We start from the raw sequence: 18230 nt of genomic DNA, 5'->3' as shown, positions 1-18230 counted from the left end.
AACCAATTGCACCACAACCGGATGGAGGAACCCAGCTGACACACCAAGACAAGTCTGTGTGTAGGGAAGCTTGGGGATCAGCTCCTTTTACTTCAGGAGAGCCTGAACTGTGAGTATGCCTTGATTTCAACTGCATAAATGATCCTTTTTGAAGTTACATTTTGATGATCTGAATAATAAAAATGAAACCTGCTTCATGGGTGACTAGCAATGCTTTGCTTCCAGAACTCTGAGTAAACTGCTTGAATGATACCACTGCCTTGACTTGACTTAAAATGAGGCCGTATCTTTTTTAGGATATGCGATGTTTAGGATCATACTATCAATATGGTCACATTGTTTGTACTATGTTTTGTATCCTGGACAAAGACTTGCAGATCTACTTGAATCGATTAAGTTATTTTCATATGCAACACACTTTATTTCCAGTGTATTATAAGTACCTTTTAAGTTATGCTGACTCTCTACTTTTAATGATAGTATTTTCTTTATTATATGGCTTCTATTTTATGGTCATTACCAGATCAATTAAAATTTAAGTTTCATGTTTCAGAGGTTGCTATGGTGAATATTAGAGAAAAGAAAAAGCAAAATACACTTTAGTCAATGCACTTAAATTTAAAAAAATGTTTTAACCACAGTTAAATTGATAACAAAATCTTATGTACTACTAATAGTATTCTTTCCAAAATGACATGCTTTTTAATTTTCATTTTGTATGCAGCAATTAGTGCAATTTTTAAAGCATGGCCTGAGTGATTCAGTGGATATCACGTCAAACCACAAATGTGAAAGGCTGATAGCACTGCCAAATAGGTATGTATTTTCTATGTGATGTTTTCACAAACATAACCAAACTGCATTTTTATACATGAATTTATTATATGGGAATAATTTTCACTGGTATTTTGTTAGCTATAAATTCGGAAAAGCTTCAACTATCTTTTACCATTGATTTTTGGTTGTGCTGGGTCTCTGTCATTTTGTGTGGGCTTTCTCTAACTGTGGTGTGCGGGCTTCTCATTGCCGTGGCTTCTGTAGTTGCAGAGCACAGGCTGTAGGCACATGGGCTTCAGTAGCTGCAGCTCGCAGTAGCTGTGGCTTGCGGGCCCTAGAGCGGGCAGGCTTCAGTACTTGTGGCATACGGGCTCAGGAGTTGTGGCTCGGGGGCGCTAGAGTGTGGGCTCAGTAGTTGTGGGGCATGAGTTTAGTTGCCCCGTGGCATGTGGAATCCTCTTGGACTAGGAATTGAACCTATGTCCCCTGCAATGGCAGGTAGATTCTTATCCTCTGTGCTACCAGAGAAGTCCCCTCAAACTGCATTTAAAAAGCTTTTGCTCATTGGAGGCTACAGTGGAATCTTGGGTCCTGCCCCCTAGTACAGAAGTTCCTATAGCAGCCAGTTGAAAAATTACTGGCCCAGAAAGGTGGTGCTAGTGGGTACAGTGCAGCACTAATAACAGGGTTGCGAACGTCAGGATTTGTCAAGTAATACCATTAAAAACCATTAACCATCTACTATCAAAAAACCACAGTGACCACTTCACACAAGTCACAACTCATATCCACTGGGAAACTGGTCCACTCTGTGAATGTAGTGGTTTGTTTCTTATCTTCACTGGCCATTCTTAACAAATCAAGTAAGTAGTTTTGAAAACATCAGTAAATGGCCTTGGGAACAGAAAGTGACTGGCACATTGTAAAGGAGACAGAAATCAGCCATTAAGTTCAAAATGGGATCTAATCTGTTAATTCATTAATAAATGACAACACTAGCCATTCAATATAGGCTTCTAAATGATGGATATTATTATTATTAAAAAAATACATTGTTCTCTTTGAGCTTGAAAGTGCAGCAAAACAAGGAAGGTTTATTGGTGATCTTACTCAATTATTATTTATTTTATCTGCAGATTGGAGCTGAGGCAAATGGTTTCAGGCTTTGTGCTAAATGGCTTTCTAGAAACATCTTGATCATGGCTATCAGGCCTAGAAATAAGTTTGAAAGACATACTTTGGGGGAAAATCTGCTCAGCATTCTGAGAATTTCAGCAAACTCTGGATTGACTGACTTATTTTCATGAACATAGCAAACAAAAAGATTAGTACCTTTTCCAAAGAGGTAAATTTAGGTGACATAATCTTTCCTTAAAACTGCTAGTGTGAATAATGTTAAAGGAATCATATCAAAGTATTGCTGACAGAACTCATCATTAATAAAGAAAATGTTGATCATTTGGGATTAGGAGGAGCAAGGTTTGGTGAAACGGATCACTGGCTCTGAAAGTCAGATGGATTGTGTGGCCATGGGTAGCAATCATGAACATCTTTATTTTTCATTAATACCTCCCTCACAAAGTTATTACAAGGATTATATAAATGAAATAATATAAATACTCTTATTAACACACTGCCTGATACACAGCAAATGCTAAATAAATATTACTTACCAGTTCAGTCATCTAGCTCGAGGGTTCAATTCTGACTGTACATTAGAATGCCCTGAGGAGCTTTTAGAGGAAACCATTGCTTGGAGCCCATTCCAGACCAATTAAATCAGAAGATCTAGGGAGGGGGCCAGGCATTGGTATCTTTAAAAAGCCATCAAGAGGATTCTAATACGTAGCCAGGACTGAGAGTTACTGAGAGTCTCTTCTACAAAGTACCCAATCATGGTAGTCTCAAAAAATCTCTGGTGGTAAGACCCTTACTACTTCCCAAGATAGACGGTTTCATTCTAAAAAAGTATTTCCTTAAAAGGAGACAACATCTGTTTTGGCATTTTCACTCACTGGTCCTTGTTCTGCTTTCGGGAGACACACAACACAAGGTGCAGTCCTTTTCCCCACGGCCTTGAACGCATTCCCATCTCCAGGTGCCCGTTTCCTTCCACTTGCTCCTTGCTCTTCCCCACCCCCACCCCCCACTGGCTCTGTGGCCTTCTGTTAGTGTGCTGCTGAGGATGAAACCCTGTACTCAGGGTCAAACCTTACCAGCTGAGGACAGAACTGGATTAGTAGGACAGTCTTCATTTAAGACACTCCATAGGCATGAAGTCAACCAAGGACAGGTTAGTTTTTGTTGCAGCCACATCACACAATGGATATGGCAACTGCAGTCAACTACAACTGTGTTTCTGTTAATGGAGCTAACGCCCTTCCTGTACTTGAACAGTCGATTTTAATATCCACATGTAGGACTTCACACACTTTTTGAGTAAATCCCTTCTTTCATTCAACAGCATTTATTGTGCTAGGCACTTGGTACACAGAGGCAAATTAAACAGACTTGTTTCCTAACTCTGTTGTTCAGTTGCTCGGTCGTGTCCGACTCTTTGCAACTCCATGGACTGCAGCACGCCAGGCTTCCCTGTCCCTCACCATCTCCCAGAGCCTGCCCAAGTTCACGGCCATTGAATGAGTGATGCCATCCAACCATCTCATCCTCTGTCGCCCTCTAATGGAGTTTAAAATACAGCAATGGAGAAAATAAAAGAAAAAAACAAAAAAATCCCTCTACAGTTTTCAAAGTTATTTCAGCTATCTTAGCTCTCAAAATCACGTCACCTGTCATACCTCAGCTCACTTTCATCAGTGGCCATGAGCTGTTTCTACCTGAGCCTCAGTCATCTCCCTATGTGACCACGTAACACAGGTCCTTCTCCAGGGGCCCTTCTCTTCCTGGTAATCTACACTGCACGCTTAGCTCCATTTTTGGCAGCCTGCCATTCTTCCTAGATTGCCTTTTCCTTTTTAGAATTTCAGATCACCAGAAACACGCCTGTACGTTTCTAACAACTTTGTGAAATCTGGCTCCCTGCAGTTGAGACACACAAAAGACTGGACTCAGTCCTCTTGCCTCCCTTCCTCTGTTATTCTGAGCCCTGCACTCTGGGGACAGGCTGTCATTGGGGATTACATAACTTCCTCTTCACCAGTCAGTTCCCCTTCTGAGGATTCAATTTCCCTCTTTACAAAAATTTAAACTGGAATTTCATGCTCTACTAAAATGGTTGCTTCTGGATGAAATTATGGGTAGAGTTTTAAGAAGGGCTAAGTTCTTTCAAATGTTTTTCTCTGTGTATAATGTCAAATCAGAAAATGAATTACAGTAATTCAAATCTACTTTACAGCATTCAAAGTCTGAATGCACACTCCTGAAAAGATATTTTCCGAGAGCAGGGTCTCTGTCATATTCACCTTCATTTTACAAGCAGTATTTAGGAGGTGCTAAATATTAGGAGAGTAAAGAAACATCAACAACCTCAGATATGTGGATGATACCATTCTAATGGCAGAAAGCGAAGAGGAACTAAAGAGTCTCTGGACGAGGGTAAAGAAGGAGAGTGAAAGAGCTGGCTTAAAACTAAATATTAAAAAAACTAAGATCACGGCATCCAGCCCCATTGCTGCTGCTGCTAAGTCGCTTCCATCGTGTCTGACTCTGTGCGACCCCATAGACGTCTGGTAGCCCACCAGGCTCCCCCGTCCCTGGGATTCTCCAGGCAAGAACACTGGAGTGGGTTGCCATTTCCTTCTCCAGTGCATGAAAGTGAAAAGTGAAAGTGAAGTCGCTCAGTCATATCCGACTCTCAGCGACCCCATGGACTGCAGCCTACCAGGCTCCTCCATCCATGGGATTTTCCAGGCAAGAGTACTGGAGTGGGGTGCCATTGCCTGACAAATAGAGGGTGAAAGGTGGAAGCAGTGACAGATTTCCTGTTCTTGGGCTCTAAAATCACTGTGGATAGTGACTGCAGCCATGAAATCAGAAGACATTTGCTTCTTGGCAGGAAAGCTATGACAAACCTAGACAGTGTGTTGAAAGCAGAGACATAACTCATGACAAAGGTCCATAAAGTCAAGGCTATGGTCTTCCCACTGGTAACATACCATTGTGGGAGCTGGACCGTAAAAAAGGCAGAGTGCAAAAGAATTAATGCCTTCGAACTATGGTGCTGGAGTCCCTTGGATAGCAAGGAGATCAAACCAGTCAATCTTAAGGGAGATCAACTCTGAATACTCACTGGAAGGACTGTTGCTGAAGCTGAAACTCCAGTATTTTGGTCATCTGATGCAAATAGCTGACTTATTGGAAAAGTCCCTGATACTAGGAAAGATTGATGGCAGGAGAAGAGGGTATCAGAGGATGAGATAGCTGGATGGCATGGTGAGGGACAAAGGGGCCTGATCCATGCTGCAGTCCATGGGGTCACAAAGAGTCGGACATGACTGGGCAACTGAACAACAACAGTGGTAAACAACCCGCCTGCCAATGAAGGAGACATAAGAGATGTTCGATCCCCGGGTTGGGAAGATCCCCTGGAGAAAGTAATGGCTACCCACTCCAGTCTTCTTGCCTGGAGAAACCTATGGATAGAGGAGACTGGCAGACTACAGTCCATAGGGATGTAAAGAATCAGACATGACTGAAGCGACTTAGCACGAGATATTCACCAAAATGAAATTAATCAAAAAGTGGTGTTTTAAATCTGTCACTGAACACTTGTATATGCCAGGGTAAACAAAAGAACAGTTTTGTTGTTTGTAGAATGCATTTCTTTCATTTCTACGAACAAAAAAACTAAGGCTTAGAAAAGGTTATTTTATTGACTGAAGGTCACAGAGTTAGTTAGGTCCCATTTTGATATGAGACCCTGAATGTCTGTTACACCTGCTAAGAAGCTTCTGTAATGAAGTATGGCAGTCATTCTAAGAAAGAGATGCGATGAGACCCCCTAGAATCCTATCCTCTCATCTTCTCTTTATGATGACCTCTCAGACTGAGCTCTTCAGAGCTGCCAATGCCCAACAAAGAGCAGGTAACAAATAGCATTGCTTACATTGTCTGCTGCCACAGACAAGTGGAATTCACACACTACCAACAGTCCCAAACGCCCTAGCCCACAGACTATGTCAACTGCAGGTACTTGCTTTCAAAATCTTGGACTGCACGTCCTCTTTCCTATTTACATTGCCACTCTATGCTTCTAGGTCAGCGGACTCTCCAATCTGACTCTCTGGCGGCCATCATCACCTGTCTTGGTTTTGTTTGGTACTTTGCTCTCCTGTGCAAATGTTGCGAGTCTACCTAACCAGGCAAGTGCTGTGCTCTATTGGCCTGTTATATTAATTGCACACCCCGGTAGGCAAGTGATTTTAATACCTTCAATGAGGTGTTAGATTGAAAAAGAAATTTACGACCCTTTCCTCTATTTCTTGGAGAAGGGGATGGCAACCTACTCCAGTATTCTTGTCTGGAGAATTCCTTGGACAGAGGAGCCTGGTGGGCTACAGTCCATGGGTCACAGTCGGACATTTTTCACAATGTCTAAAAAATCAACCATCTACTATTTGTGCAAAGAGTCAGACACAACTGAGCAACTATGCTATGCTATGCTATACTAAGTCGCTTCAGTCGTGTCCGACTCTGTGCGACCCCATAGATGGCAGCCCACCAGGCTCCGCTGTCCCTGGGATTCTCCAGGCAAGACCACTGGAGTGGGTTGCCATTTCCTTCTCCAATACATGAAAGAGAAAAGTGAAAGTGAAGTTGCTCAGTCGTGTCCAACTCTTAGCGACCCATGGACTGCAGCCTACCAGGCTCCTCTGTCCATGGATTTTCCAGGCAAGAGTACTGGAGTGGGGTGCCATTGCCTTCTAATACACCTCTATTCCCACTGTGGAATGAGAGACTGCCACAGTCTGTCACATACTACATGGCTGCTAAGTCGCTTCAGTTGTGTCCAACTCTGTGTGACCCCATAGACGGCAGCCTACCAGGCTCCCGTGTCCCTGGGATTCTCCAGGCAAGAACACTGGAGTGGGTTGCCATTTCCTTCTCCAATGCATGAAAGTGAAAAGTGAAAGTGAAGTCACTCAGTCGTGTCCGACTCTTATCGACCCCATGGACTGCAGCCTACCAGGCTCCTCCACCCACGGGATATTCCAGGCAGGAGTACTGGAGTGGGGTGCCATTGCCTTCTCCGTACTATAGGTGCAAAAATGAATGAATGAATGAATGAATGCCATCTATGAGGGACAGAGTCAAGGCAGGAAACTGGACAGGGGTCAGCAGTGGGTTCAGTTCACTCATGTCTTACTCATGTCTCACTCACGTCTTCACTTTAGGGAAACTGACAACTCATCTTTGAAAAATATAAGCTGTCATCTCTATCTCCATTTCTATTCCCATCCCAGCTTCCCCAAGAAAAGACAAGTCCATAGTTCAGTTGATTTTAATATAATAACAGACCTTGAACACGGACCATAGGATAGAAAAAGTTAGTGTAGGATGCTCCAACAGCTTCTACACAATGTGCTGCTTGGCTTGTGATACCATAATGCTCCTGCATAGATTGTGCAGATATCTACATGGGCCAAAGTAGGATAAAAGTTTCTTATAATGTCTGAAAAATCAATCATTTACTATTTGTGCTTTGAGCTAAAGTATTGTTACAAACGTAACAACAACTCACTCAATGTTTGGCATTCTGTTGTAGGAAACATCTGAGGACATAAAAGCTACACTCAAGGAACATGTCCTTTTAGCACCTTCACTTTTTGATCTCTACAGAAGAGAATGAGAAGTCAGATGGTGACGATGATGACAACTTCAGTCAGCAGCTGGTCTTGCTCCTCCAAAGGAGTGCACTTTAATTATAGCGTTCAATCACCACACAACGTCTCAGGAGCATCAAATTTTACTGCCTGCTCCATGGATGAAAAATTACTCTCCAGTGTGTTAATAACATTCTACTCTGTTATTTTCATCATGGGGCTGGTTGGAAACATTATTGCCCTCTATGTATTCCTGGGTATCCACCGCAAAAGAAATTCCATTCAGATTTACCTACTCAATGTAGCCATTGCAGACCTCTTACTTATCTTCTGCCTCCCCTTCCGAATAATGTATCACATTAATCAAAACAAGTGGACACTAGGTGTGATTCTTTGCAAGGTTGTGGGAACACTATTTTATATGAACATGTATATTAGCATTATTTTGCTTGGATTCATCAGTTTGGATCGTTATATCAAAATTAATCGGTCTATCCAACAACGGAAGGCAATAACAACCAAGCAGAGTATTTATGTTTGCTGTATAGTATGGGTAATTGCTCTTGCTGGATTTTTAACTATGATTATTTTAACCCTTAAGAAAGGAGGTCATAATTCCACGATGTGCTTCCATTACAGAGATAAGGTCAATGCAAAAGGAGAAGCAATTTTTAACTATGTTCTTGTGGTAATGTTCTGGCTCATTTTCCTACTAATCATCCTTTCATATATTAAGATTGGGAAGAATCTATTGAGGATTTCTAAAAAGAGGTCAAAATTTCCGAATTCTGGTAAATATGCCACTACCGCCCGGAATTCCTTCATTGTGCTCATCATTTTTACTGTATGTTTTGTTCCCTACCACGCCTTCCGATTTGTCTATATTTCTTCACAGCTAAATGTGTCGTCTTGCTATTGGAAGGAAATCGTTCACAAAACCAATGAGATCATGCTGGTTTTCTCATCTTTTAACAGCTGTTTAGATCCAGTCATGTATTTCCTGATGTCCAGTAATATTCGCAAGATAATGTGCCAGCTTCTTTCTAGACGATTTCAAGGGGAAGCGAGCAGGAGTGAAAGTACTTCAGAATTTAAACCAGGATACTCCCTACATGATACATCTGCCGTGGCTAAAATTCAGACTACTTCTTAAAGCACTTATGATGAACATATGAAAAAGTGATAAAATGAAGCCTAATTCCCTGAAGAACGAAAAATCATGAAACAAAGCTCAGGTCTTCCTGAAGTTCTTTGCTTATCTGTGATATTTCATTTGCTTAATTGTAGTATATTTCAAGAGTAAGCTCACAGTCATCACTGGAGTACATTTGTATATAAAATCTTTTACAAATATATTGTTAGGCTAATGCTGTTAACATAGATTATAAAATTAACTGAAATTTATGGTTTTGACTATAGAATAATGAAAGAAAACGTCATAGTTTCTCAAGTCACTAAAGTAATTATTCAAAATCAAGTACCTAATACTAATTTAAAGTGTGTTTAACAGTTAATTGATTTCAGGACTGACTTACAATGTCAGAAAATATATGTTCATTGTCATTTGAAAAGCTTGTATAATTTGCCACTGTATTCATTTATGTCTAAGCCTATCAACAGATAAAATGATAATTAATAAAATTCTAACAAATCTGAAATCAACCTATTATCTATGACTTCTTAGATAAAATGGAAAGAATTTAAATACTGTACAGTAAAAATCAAACGATAGATGAGCTAAAATTCAATAGCCTAGCAATAGGACTTAAGACTGCAACTTACTTAAAACAGATTTATTAGCAATTTAGCCATCTTGGACCGCACAGTTTGGTAAAGTATAATTAAAGATGCATATACGCTATGAGCCAGCAAGTTTACTGCTAGGTATACATCTTACAGAAGCACTGAAACATATACATAAAACACATGTAAAGATGCTCACTGACCTACTGCTCATAATACTAAACAAATGGAAACAACCTAAGTATGAGTATGCATCAGCAAAGGAAAGGAGAAATAAACTACATCTGCATGCATCAACATGGAGAATTCTCAAAAATAACATTGAATAAAAAACAAACAAAAACTGCAAAGGGTATCTACCATAAGAAATAATTTATGTAAAATACAAAACCATGTTCATATTCTTTACAGATCTATACATATGCAATAAAAATATAAAACATATGTGGTAGCACAAACATATACACCAATTTGAAGTTAATGGTTACATCTGGAGAGATTCGAAGCAAACATGGCAAATTATTAATAATGTTTGTTAAGCCTGTGTGGTGGTACATGAGTGTTATATTATTTCTGGTATATATCTTAGTGTTTAAAATATTTCATAACAATACAGAAAACCTGTAGAATACAATTAAAAGCAAATTCTGAAATTTTCATGTACATTAAAAAATAACTAGAGAGTAAACTAAGAGAAAGGGTCCTTATATTCTTTTAAAAAATTTTTATTTTACTGAAGTACAGTTGTACATTCTTTTTCATATTCTTTTCCATTATGGTTTATCATAGGATACTGAATATAGTTCCCAGCACTATGCAGTAGGACCTTAATTTTTTATTACTTTGCTTTGACAACAACAAATACCAAAATGAAATTGAGTAAGTATGACAATACTGATTTCCTCTCATGTTCTCAATTTTTTTTTACATTGTTAGTAAACATTTTATATCCCTATGTGTCTTTATTGTAAACATACAGTTTGAATGGTTAAATTACATTATCTATTATTATTAGTAGTTAAGGAACATTAAAAGTAACATACGTACTCATAATTCTAGAAGCTTTCTCATTATTTATATTAAATGTGACAATTCCTATAAAGCCCTGCACAATGGCATTATCAAAGAATAAAAAAGTACACTAAGTCAGTTCTTGCTATAATATTTGTGTTAAAATAAATCTTGATAAAAGTCAACCTATAACAACAGATGTTATAGTAACCTGAATCCTTATAGTAACCTATACACCTCACAGTAACCTGAATCCTGTAGAATATTTCTACATTTTTAGAAAAACTTGCTAAACATCAAATTTGAAGCTATTTATTATATATAGTTTTCTATTTCTTATTGAAATACTGTCCCTAGCTCCCCCAAGCCAAGGTTTAGTTCTAGAAGCATACAGAAAAGGGAAATGCAAAAGTATATACGTATCCTCACCTTGCAACAGATCTTCAGAACAAGTCTCTAAATAATATCTCACATATGCAAAACCAAACAAAGGCAAAATTAACTGCCTGGTTGCAAGAGTAAAACCTAAATGCTGAGTATTGCTGTTAGTTTTGGAAAAGTTATTCTGTGCAGAGCTGGGTTTGATGGCAGTTGAATTTCTAAGATCAGGTCAATAGAAGAACAAAATGATGTTCTAGTACAGAAGGTTTTATTTTCAACTTCTTTTTAAAATAGATTCTTTAGTCCTGCTGATATGAAAGTAGAACTAATATAATTACAGCTCTGTGAAGCAAAGCATTACTGAAAGTTATCCACAAGAGAAAAACAGCATGAAATAGAGTTTTCTCAACAGGCAGCCTGGATTCTGCAGAAACATATTAACAGGCTAATTATTTTCTAGTTTTTTGAAATATGAATGGAAACTTCTTTTAACAGATATTAAATTTTATTCTTATCCTTTACTAATGATGGCACTGCATGGAGCACATGCAAAGATAAACTTATCAGTGGAGCAGAGCTCACATCTCTATGCAGACCCTCAATGATACATGAGAAGATTACATGCCAAATTAATCTCTCAAAAGGGTAGAAGCAGAAACAAATCAGAGGGCAACCCAAGATTCTCGATGTGCAAGAATCTTGCAAAGTGGGTTTAAAACTTTTCTGGGTGACTGATACACTTTCCTCCTTCAGAGAGAATCCCTACAAATGAAGACAACATCACAAAAAGCATTGGGGAAGGAAGAAATAATAAATAGTGCTGCACTTATTGAAAATAGTATTGTGGTTATTTAAAAGAAAATAAAAAGCCAATTTAGAGATGGTTGGATGGCATCGACAATGGACATGATTTTGAGCAAACTCATGGATGGTGATGGACAGGGTAGATGGTGATGGACAGGGAAGCCTGGCGTGCTGCAGTCCATGGGGTCGCAAAGAGTCAGACACGACTGAGCAACTGAATAACAACAACTTGTATCATACCCCTCAAAAATTCCAAGTGGATCAGAGTTAAATGTAAATAATGAATGCATTAAAACACTAACTCATCTGTGGAAGGGAGAGGACTTCCTGTTAATAAAATAGAAATAACCATAGGGAAAGATGCATAGTTTTGACTTTAAAAAGTAGACTATTTTGGGGGGGTGTCAAAAACTGTAAACAAAAATAAAAGCTAAAGCACAAAGTGGGAAAAATATTCACAACAGATATGACATTTACTGGAGAGTCTTCTATGTCAGGCACCAAAGGACACCATAAACTTCTAAAGAAACTTGTATTTTTGATCAGAACAAAGCGATTGAATCTCACTATATAATCTGAATTATGTCAACTTGGTTGAGATAGACTCTCACAATGGATGATACAGTGTCCTTTTTCATAGATACTTGACCCAGTTGAGAACACAATTCCTCTAAGTGCCTCAGTTTGGTTGTGATTTTCAAATTTAAGATGTGGAGGGCTGGTTTCATGGTGGTTTCACAATAGACCCTATGCTAAAAAGAAGTGCTAGGTTTGTCCTAAACTTCTATTTTGCCCCTTCAAGTTCACATACAAGGGAGTAGGCAGCAAGGTATTGAATAAAATATATTTGTTGATGTGCCTTTTACTGTGCTGGGTGCTTGACATGCATTAAAATCATTTAGTCCTAACTGCATTGTGATGGAAGTATCAACTGCATTTTTCATGCAAGTTGGTAGACTTTTATTCCATAGGCACTATCTCTGCTAAAACACTGCTTTTCATTTTGCATTTTATTTTGCCCAAGCAAAATGGTAATTACTGAGATGTCTTCTGTTATTAAAAAAACACATCATACATGGGCATTACTATGTAGTTAGGGCAAAAAATCTGCTATTACTCATCAAAAGTATGTGATATAAAAAAACCAACATCTTAAAAAACTAGTTTTCTAGCTATCACACATTCATACACTCTGTAAAAGCTCTGCCTGAAATATGGATGATTAAATGGTACAAAAGCAAGTTGAACAGAAGGAGAAAAAAAGAAATCAAATTAAAGCATCTCACCCTTATTAATTTTGCTTCTAGCCCAGGAAATGCACAAAGAACCATCCTAAGATAAGCTTTGGAAAGGTTTCTAATTATGGTTTGGATACAGGTATTGATGATGCACAGAATCTCTTTTTTGCTTTAGTAAGCCATACAAGCTATTCCAGGGGCAACAGTGAACTGTTATACTCTGGTTTGGAGAAGGAAATGGCAACCCACTCCAGTATTCTTGCCTGGAGAATCCCATGGATGGAGGAGCCTGGTGGGCTACAGTCCACAGGGTCACAAAGAGTTGGACACAACTGAGCGACTTCGCTTTGGTAATTCCACATATACTCTTCTTTTAGGTATAAAATAGTTCAAACATACAACAAAGCAAAAATACAAAAATACAATGTAACAGGCAGCTAAGCACCCATCAGGGAGATTGTGCAGATGTCAAATGTTTGGGCTGTATTCACTTGACTGTTTCCTTGTACCTATACATAATCTAAGAAGATATACTAGAGCTCATCTCGAGGTTGCCGCTTGCCTAAAGTTAGTGTATATTTCTCTGGTGTACATGTTTACCCTATTATAACATATGTAGGGAGAAGGTGATAGCAGCCCACTCCAGTACTCTTGCCTGGAAAATCCCATGGATGGAGGAGCCTGGTGGGCTGCAGTCATGGGGTCGCGAAGAGTCAGACACGACCGAGCGACTTCCCTTTCACTTCTCACTTTCATGCACTGGAGAAGGAAATGGCAACCGACTCCAGTGTTCTTGCCTGGAGAATCCCAGGGACGGGGAAGCCTGGTGGGCTGCCGTCTATGGGGTCGCACAGAGTCGGACACGACTGAAGCGACTTAGCAGCAACATACATAAGTGGTACGAATAACAATGTACATTAGCTTTTGTTTTAAAAATTTACACAAACAGTATCTTACTAATACACCCTTTTGTAATTTTTTTCACTCAAATTGTGTTTATGTGGATATATGAAGGTCCCCCTCATTCATCTTCACAGATGCATAGTGTTTATTGTGAGAACAAACAACCGTTTGATTCTCCGTTTCTCCTAACAATGGGCCTTTAGGTGGTTTCCACAGTTTTGTTATTAGAAACCACGTTCAAGTGAAGTCTCCTGCGCGCATGTGTGGAAGTTTTCTATGGCTGACACCGAGAAGTAGAAATGCTTGGTTGTAAAGGGTATACACATTTTCATTTTATTTCACTTGTGACGAACTGCTCTCTAAAGTGATTTTTATCAATTTATACACCTATTCCACCACTAGTAAGATGAGAGTTCCTCTACCCACATCGTCACCAATACTTTAGTTTTATCAGATTTACTAACTTTTGCCAATCTGAGAGGTGCGAAATGGCATCTCCCCAGGGTTTTAATTTGCATTTCCTTGATTACAAGTGAAAAGGAGCAGCAGCATCTCTTTGCCCATTCATGTTTCTTCTTGGGTGAATGATCTATTCATATCTAAACCTCCTTCCCTTTTCCCTATAATGAGTTGCCTGTATTGTTTTCTTCTTTCAAATCATTGACATAATTCTTTAGATATTCTGTATACTAATCTTTGGTTCTTTATATGGGTTGCAAATAACTTCTACCAGTCTGAGACGTGTCTTTTACTTTGCTTATGGTTTCTTCTGCCAGTCACCACAAGGAAAGGAAGACATTTTCTAATCAATAAATCTAGAGGAACCCTGGCCTTCTGGAATACAGACACCCTTCAAGGACCAAGCTAAAGAATTTGTAGATGAAATGATCTTATAATCAGACAGCTTAGCATTTCATTCAGTTACAGTACACAGGAGTGCAAATGAGGTGTCCTTTGAGAAGAAAAATGTTTCCTGAGTGTTAACCTACAAAATTCAAACATGTTAGTATAGACATGCAAATTATTTTAGAGGGATAGAATGTCTCCTAGACCAGGAGTAGATCTGTTAAATGTATCAACATATTTAAAGAAAGAACTGGCCATTCACTAGCAGGTGAGAGAAACTTGGAAGAAAAAGTGAGGTGGAGACTATGAAGATGTTGGTATTGCCCATCCGCACAGAGTCCAGGAGAAAACTCTTAATCAATGGACCAAGAATATTATCACCCCACTGGTAAGGCCACAGTGAGGATTATGGTGGGGCTGGATCCAATTGGTCTTCTTAGCCTAGTGACATTAAATATTAGATAATGATCTAGGAGGCAGCATAACAGGTTCATAGGGCAGCTGCTGCAACCAGACTGACTGAGTTCAATTTCTTGCTTCATCACTTACTATGTAACCTTGTACAAGCTCTCTTTCCTCTACTGAGAAAATAAGAATAATAGGAATACCTAACTCATAGTGTTGTGAAGGCTAAATGAATGAATACATGTTCCTAGCCATTAAGAAACATTCAATGTATGTTACTGAAATACTCAAATGCCAAAAGAAAGACAGGGGAAATATACAAAATGGAATGGTCAGAAGCTTAAGATAAACATCAGAACTATGAAGATACACAGTGGAAGCTGACTTGGACCAAATGAGGTGGGGAAAGCACTTAGAAAGGGCAATTGAGCTTTCACCAACAACAGCAAAGTCCAGGACAAGAGCCGTGCAGACTCGTGCTATTTTGTGCTGGTCAGAACCATATTCTGAAACTTGAGCAAGTAGCAGAGCAGAGGAGAAAGGGGTGGTTTGAAAGAATGGGATTATTTAGCCTTAAAGCAGAACACTAAAGGAAAGACAGAACAAAACTGTGTGTGTGCAGGTGCGCGTGTGTGTGTGGCCTCAGCGAGCAAGCAGAAAGAGGACCAGTGAAGGACAGGAGCTGCAAAAGCAGCATGTTTCACCTGACTATAGAATAGGAAGCCAGTGAGTTATCTGCTAGCAGAACTATTTCATTATAGATGGATCCTCAGCAGGCTGGGAAGGCAGCATTTTGAGCATTTAATAAGGTTTGGGTCTGATGTTCCTAAGATCTCTTTGACAGAAGTTTTGGGTTTTGCCTTCATAATGAGTGGCAACCAGGGGCCACGGGTGATCTTTGTTGGTCCATCAGGCTGTGCCTGTATAGTCATGGCCTCGGGCTCTTCAGACTGTGCGGCTGAGGTGGGGTGGTGCAGAGGAAGGAGGCTGCTTGCTGTATGGTCAGTGGTCCCCAAGCAGTTTTCCAGAACTTTCTTTTGTAGCAGATTTGTTCATTCATTCATTAATATTCACTGCTAGAGAGACTGCTTAAACTCTACCTAAAATAAATCACTGGATTCTGGGAGTTTTGTGACATTTGTTATGTTAGGTGCTCATTGTAGGGTAAGGGAATTAGAGAAGGCGAGGTTCGGAAAAAGAACGAGACTGGCACTTAACAGGAACAGATCACCTTTAATGAGGCGAGAAGGGGCAGCAGTCAGATTAGTGAGCTGTTGCACTAACCCAAGAAAAAAATAAGTATATATAGGCATATATGTGGAAATCTACTGTCTTAAGGAGGCCTGTTCTTCTCCAAGGTTGTTCAGGTTAGTTATCTCTTAAATGGCTGGGGCAAGGAATTCTGGAGATTGGCCAGAGGCTGGGGTCGGCTGGGAGCTGGGTATAATCAACCTTAAGGTCCATTTTTTTCTTGGGGTGAGAGAGTTCTTTGTTTTGCATAGAATGGTGGGGAGGACCCAGAGGGGAGTTTCAACTCCAGGCTATTTTGAGCCGTGTAACTTTCCTTCACTCACGTCTTTGTTTTGTTACTGTCACTTGGCTTTGTTATGTGTAATCAGAGTGGTTGAATAGGTTACCACCTTGGATCCTGAACTGGGAGACAAGACACCTTCACTGTACAACTGCCTCAATGGTATAAACTCAGGTGGGAATGGTAATCACTCTGATGTGTGATTATTTTCAAATGTTATCCAGTGGCAAACTTCTGGACTAAAAGATCTAGATGCCTTCCTTTAACACGGGTGGCAATGCTGTTACAGGCCCTTTCCTGTTACACACATTTCCTTTCTATGTTTCCTACCTCTTCTCATGTTCTATCCCCTACCAGGACCTTCTAGCACCCCCAATACCCTCAACTCTAATTCTTTCCTCTCCTATACTCAGCAGCACCTCTTTCTCTTCCCCAGTTGAGTTTTATCTGTTTTCTGACTTTCTCTTTGAATCGCCTTTCTCACAATGTAGTGTCCTCTTATGTGTCCCCTGATCTGTCGGAAGCAGAAATGTTTCATTATTTGGGTGGAAATTTGGTTTGTACTCAAAAGAAAAACACTGTTTCCGTTATATTAAAAACAACTTTCAGCTGGTTGCAAAGGGAACTGATGGTTTGCATGCATGTTCATATTCAGTTCCCCTTTGTGGCCAGTGAGACTTGAAAAACACTGGAACACACAGGGTCAGCTCTTGTGCAGACTGATTATAGAGTTCCAAATATATGTGGCAAGTGGTGAGAGGAGTCAGCTAAATAAGTAAATAAGGGTCTCATGCTCTGTCAGCTGGCATTTGTGATCCTGCAAATAACTAAACCTCCAGTAATAAGTACAACCTAGCATGGTGGAGGGAACGCTACTAGAGGGGCAAGCTAGAATAATCATCTTTCTATATCCTTTCAGGCTCTAGTATTGGAGATATCTGGGGCTTCCCCGATGGTTCAGATGGTAAAGAATCTGCCAGCGATGCAGGAGACAGGGGTTCGATCCCTGGGTTGGGAAAATCCCTTGGAGGAGGGTGTGGCAACCCACTCCAGTATTCTTGTCTGGAGAATCCCAAGGACAGAGGAGCCTGATGGGCTACAGTCCATAGGGTCACAAAGAGTCAGACACGGCTGAGGTGACTTAGCAAGCAGGCAGGCATTGGAGATATCATGTCCACTTTAGTGTACTGATTCCTAAGATGTTGATGCTCACTCTTGCCATCTCCTGCCTGACCATGTCTAATTTACCTTGATTAATGGACTTAACAAAAATTCCAGGTTCCTATGCAGTATTGTTGCTTACAGCATTGGACTTTACTTTCACCACCAGACACATCCACAAATGAACGTTGTTTCTGCTTTGGCCCAGCCGCTTCATTCTTTCTGGGAGCTATTAGTAATCGCCCTCCACTCTTAGGATCCACTTCTTATAATCAGGTTAGCAGAAAAAGACTTTTCCTCTAGTTTTACTGAAAAGCTAGACTAGTTCTGGAAATAGAAAGGGGCTATTTACAGAGGATAAAAAGTACAAAGGAAAGAGTATGGATTCCTGATACTTTCAATACACCTTTTCATAGAAGAAATGAGCAAAAGAAAATGACAGCTCCAAGACTGAAGCGAGGCACAGTGGGTATGTCTTTGCAAAGTAAAGTTTTCTTTTTGGATGTTATCCAAGAAACAATGGACTCTGAGGCACACATACTGTATTAATCCTTAAGGAAGAGCCACTGTATTGTACTTTGAGGGAAAAAATATAAAAATCTAGTTAGAACATTGCTGTTGCAAGTGCATTAAAGAAAAGATGGTACA

General features: G+C 39.8%; 2 protein-coding genes across 11 annotated transcripts in view; one reads left to right on the top strand and one right to left on the bottom strand.

Moving 5' to 3' along the window:
• The window catches only part of CASK (calcium/calmodulin dependent serine protein kinase), a 374286-nt gene that overhangs the window by 140424 nt on the left and 215632 nt on the right, over positions 1 to 18230 (bottom strand). The window lies entirely within an intron of this gene.
• On the top strand, positions 75 to 9217 carry GPR34 (G protein-coupled receptor 34). 3 transcript variants are annotated; one of them, XM_005228302.5, is made up of 4 exons: positions 75 to 109; positions 725 to 816; positions 5994 to 6098; positions 7502 to 9217. In XM_005228302.5, exon 4 carries the CDS (start codon positions 7582 to 7584, stop codon positions 8710 to 8712), a length of 1131 nt encoding a protein of 376 aa, XP_005228359.1. In that variant the 5' UTR covers positions 75 to 109; positions 725 to 816; positions 5994 to 6098; positions 7502 to 7581; the 3' UTR covers positions 8713 to 9217. The 3 variants fall into 3 exon arrangements, 2 of the variants coding, with proteins under 2 accessions (XP_005228359.1, XP_003588241.2); XR_009493590.1 differs by lacking the exons at positions 5994 to 6098; positions 7502 to 9217 and adding an exon at positions 3313 to 5974; XM_003588193.6 differs by lacking the exon at positions 5994 to 6098.

Source organism: Bos taurus, chromosome X, assembly GCF_002263795.3.
Source record: "Bos taurus isolate L1 Dominette 01449 registration number 42190680 breed Hereford chromosome X, ARS-UCD2.0, whole genome shotgun sequence".
Lineage (NCBI taxonomy): Eukaryota > Metazoa > Chordata > Mammalia > Artiodactyla > Bovidae > Bos > Bos taurus.
The sequence above is the reverse complement of the archived record's forward strand: the minus strand, read 5'-3'. Positions and strand labels throughout refer to the sequence as shown.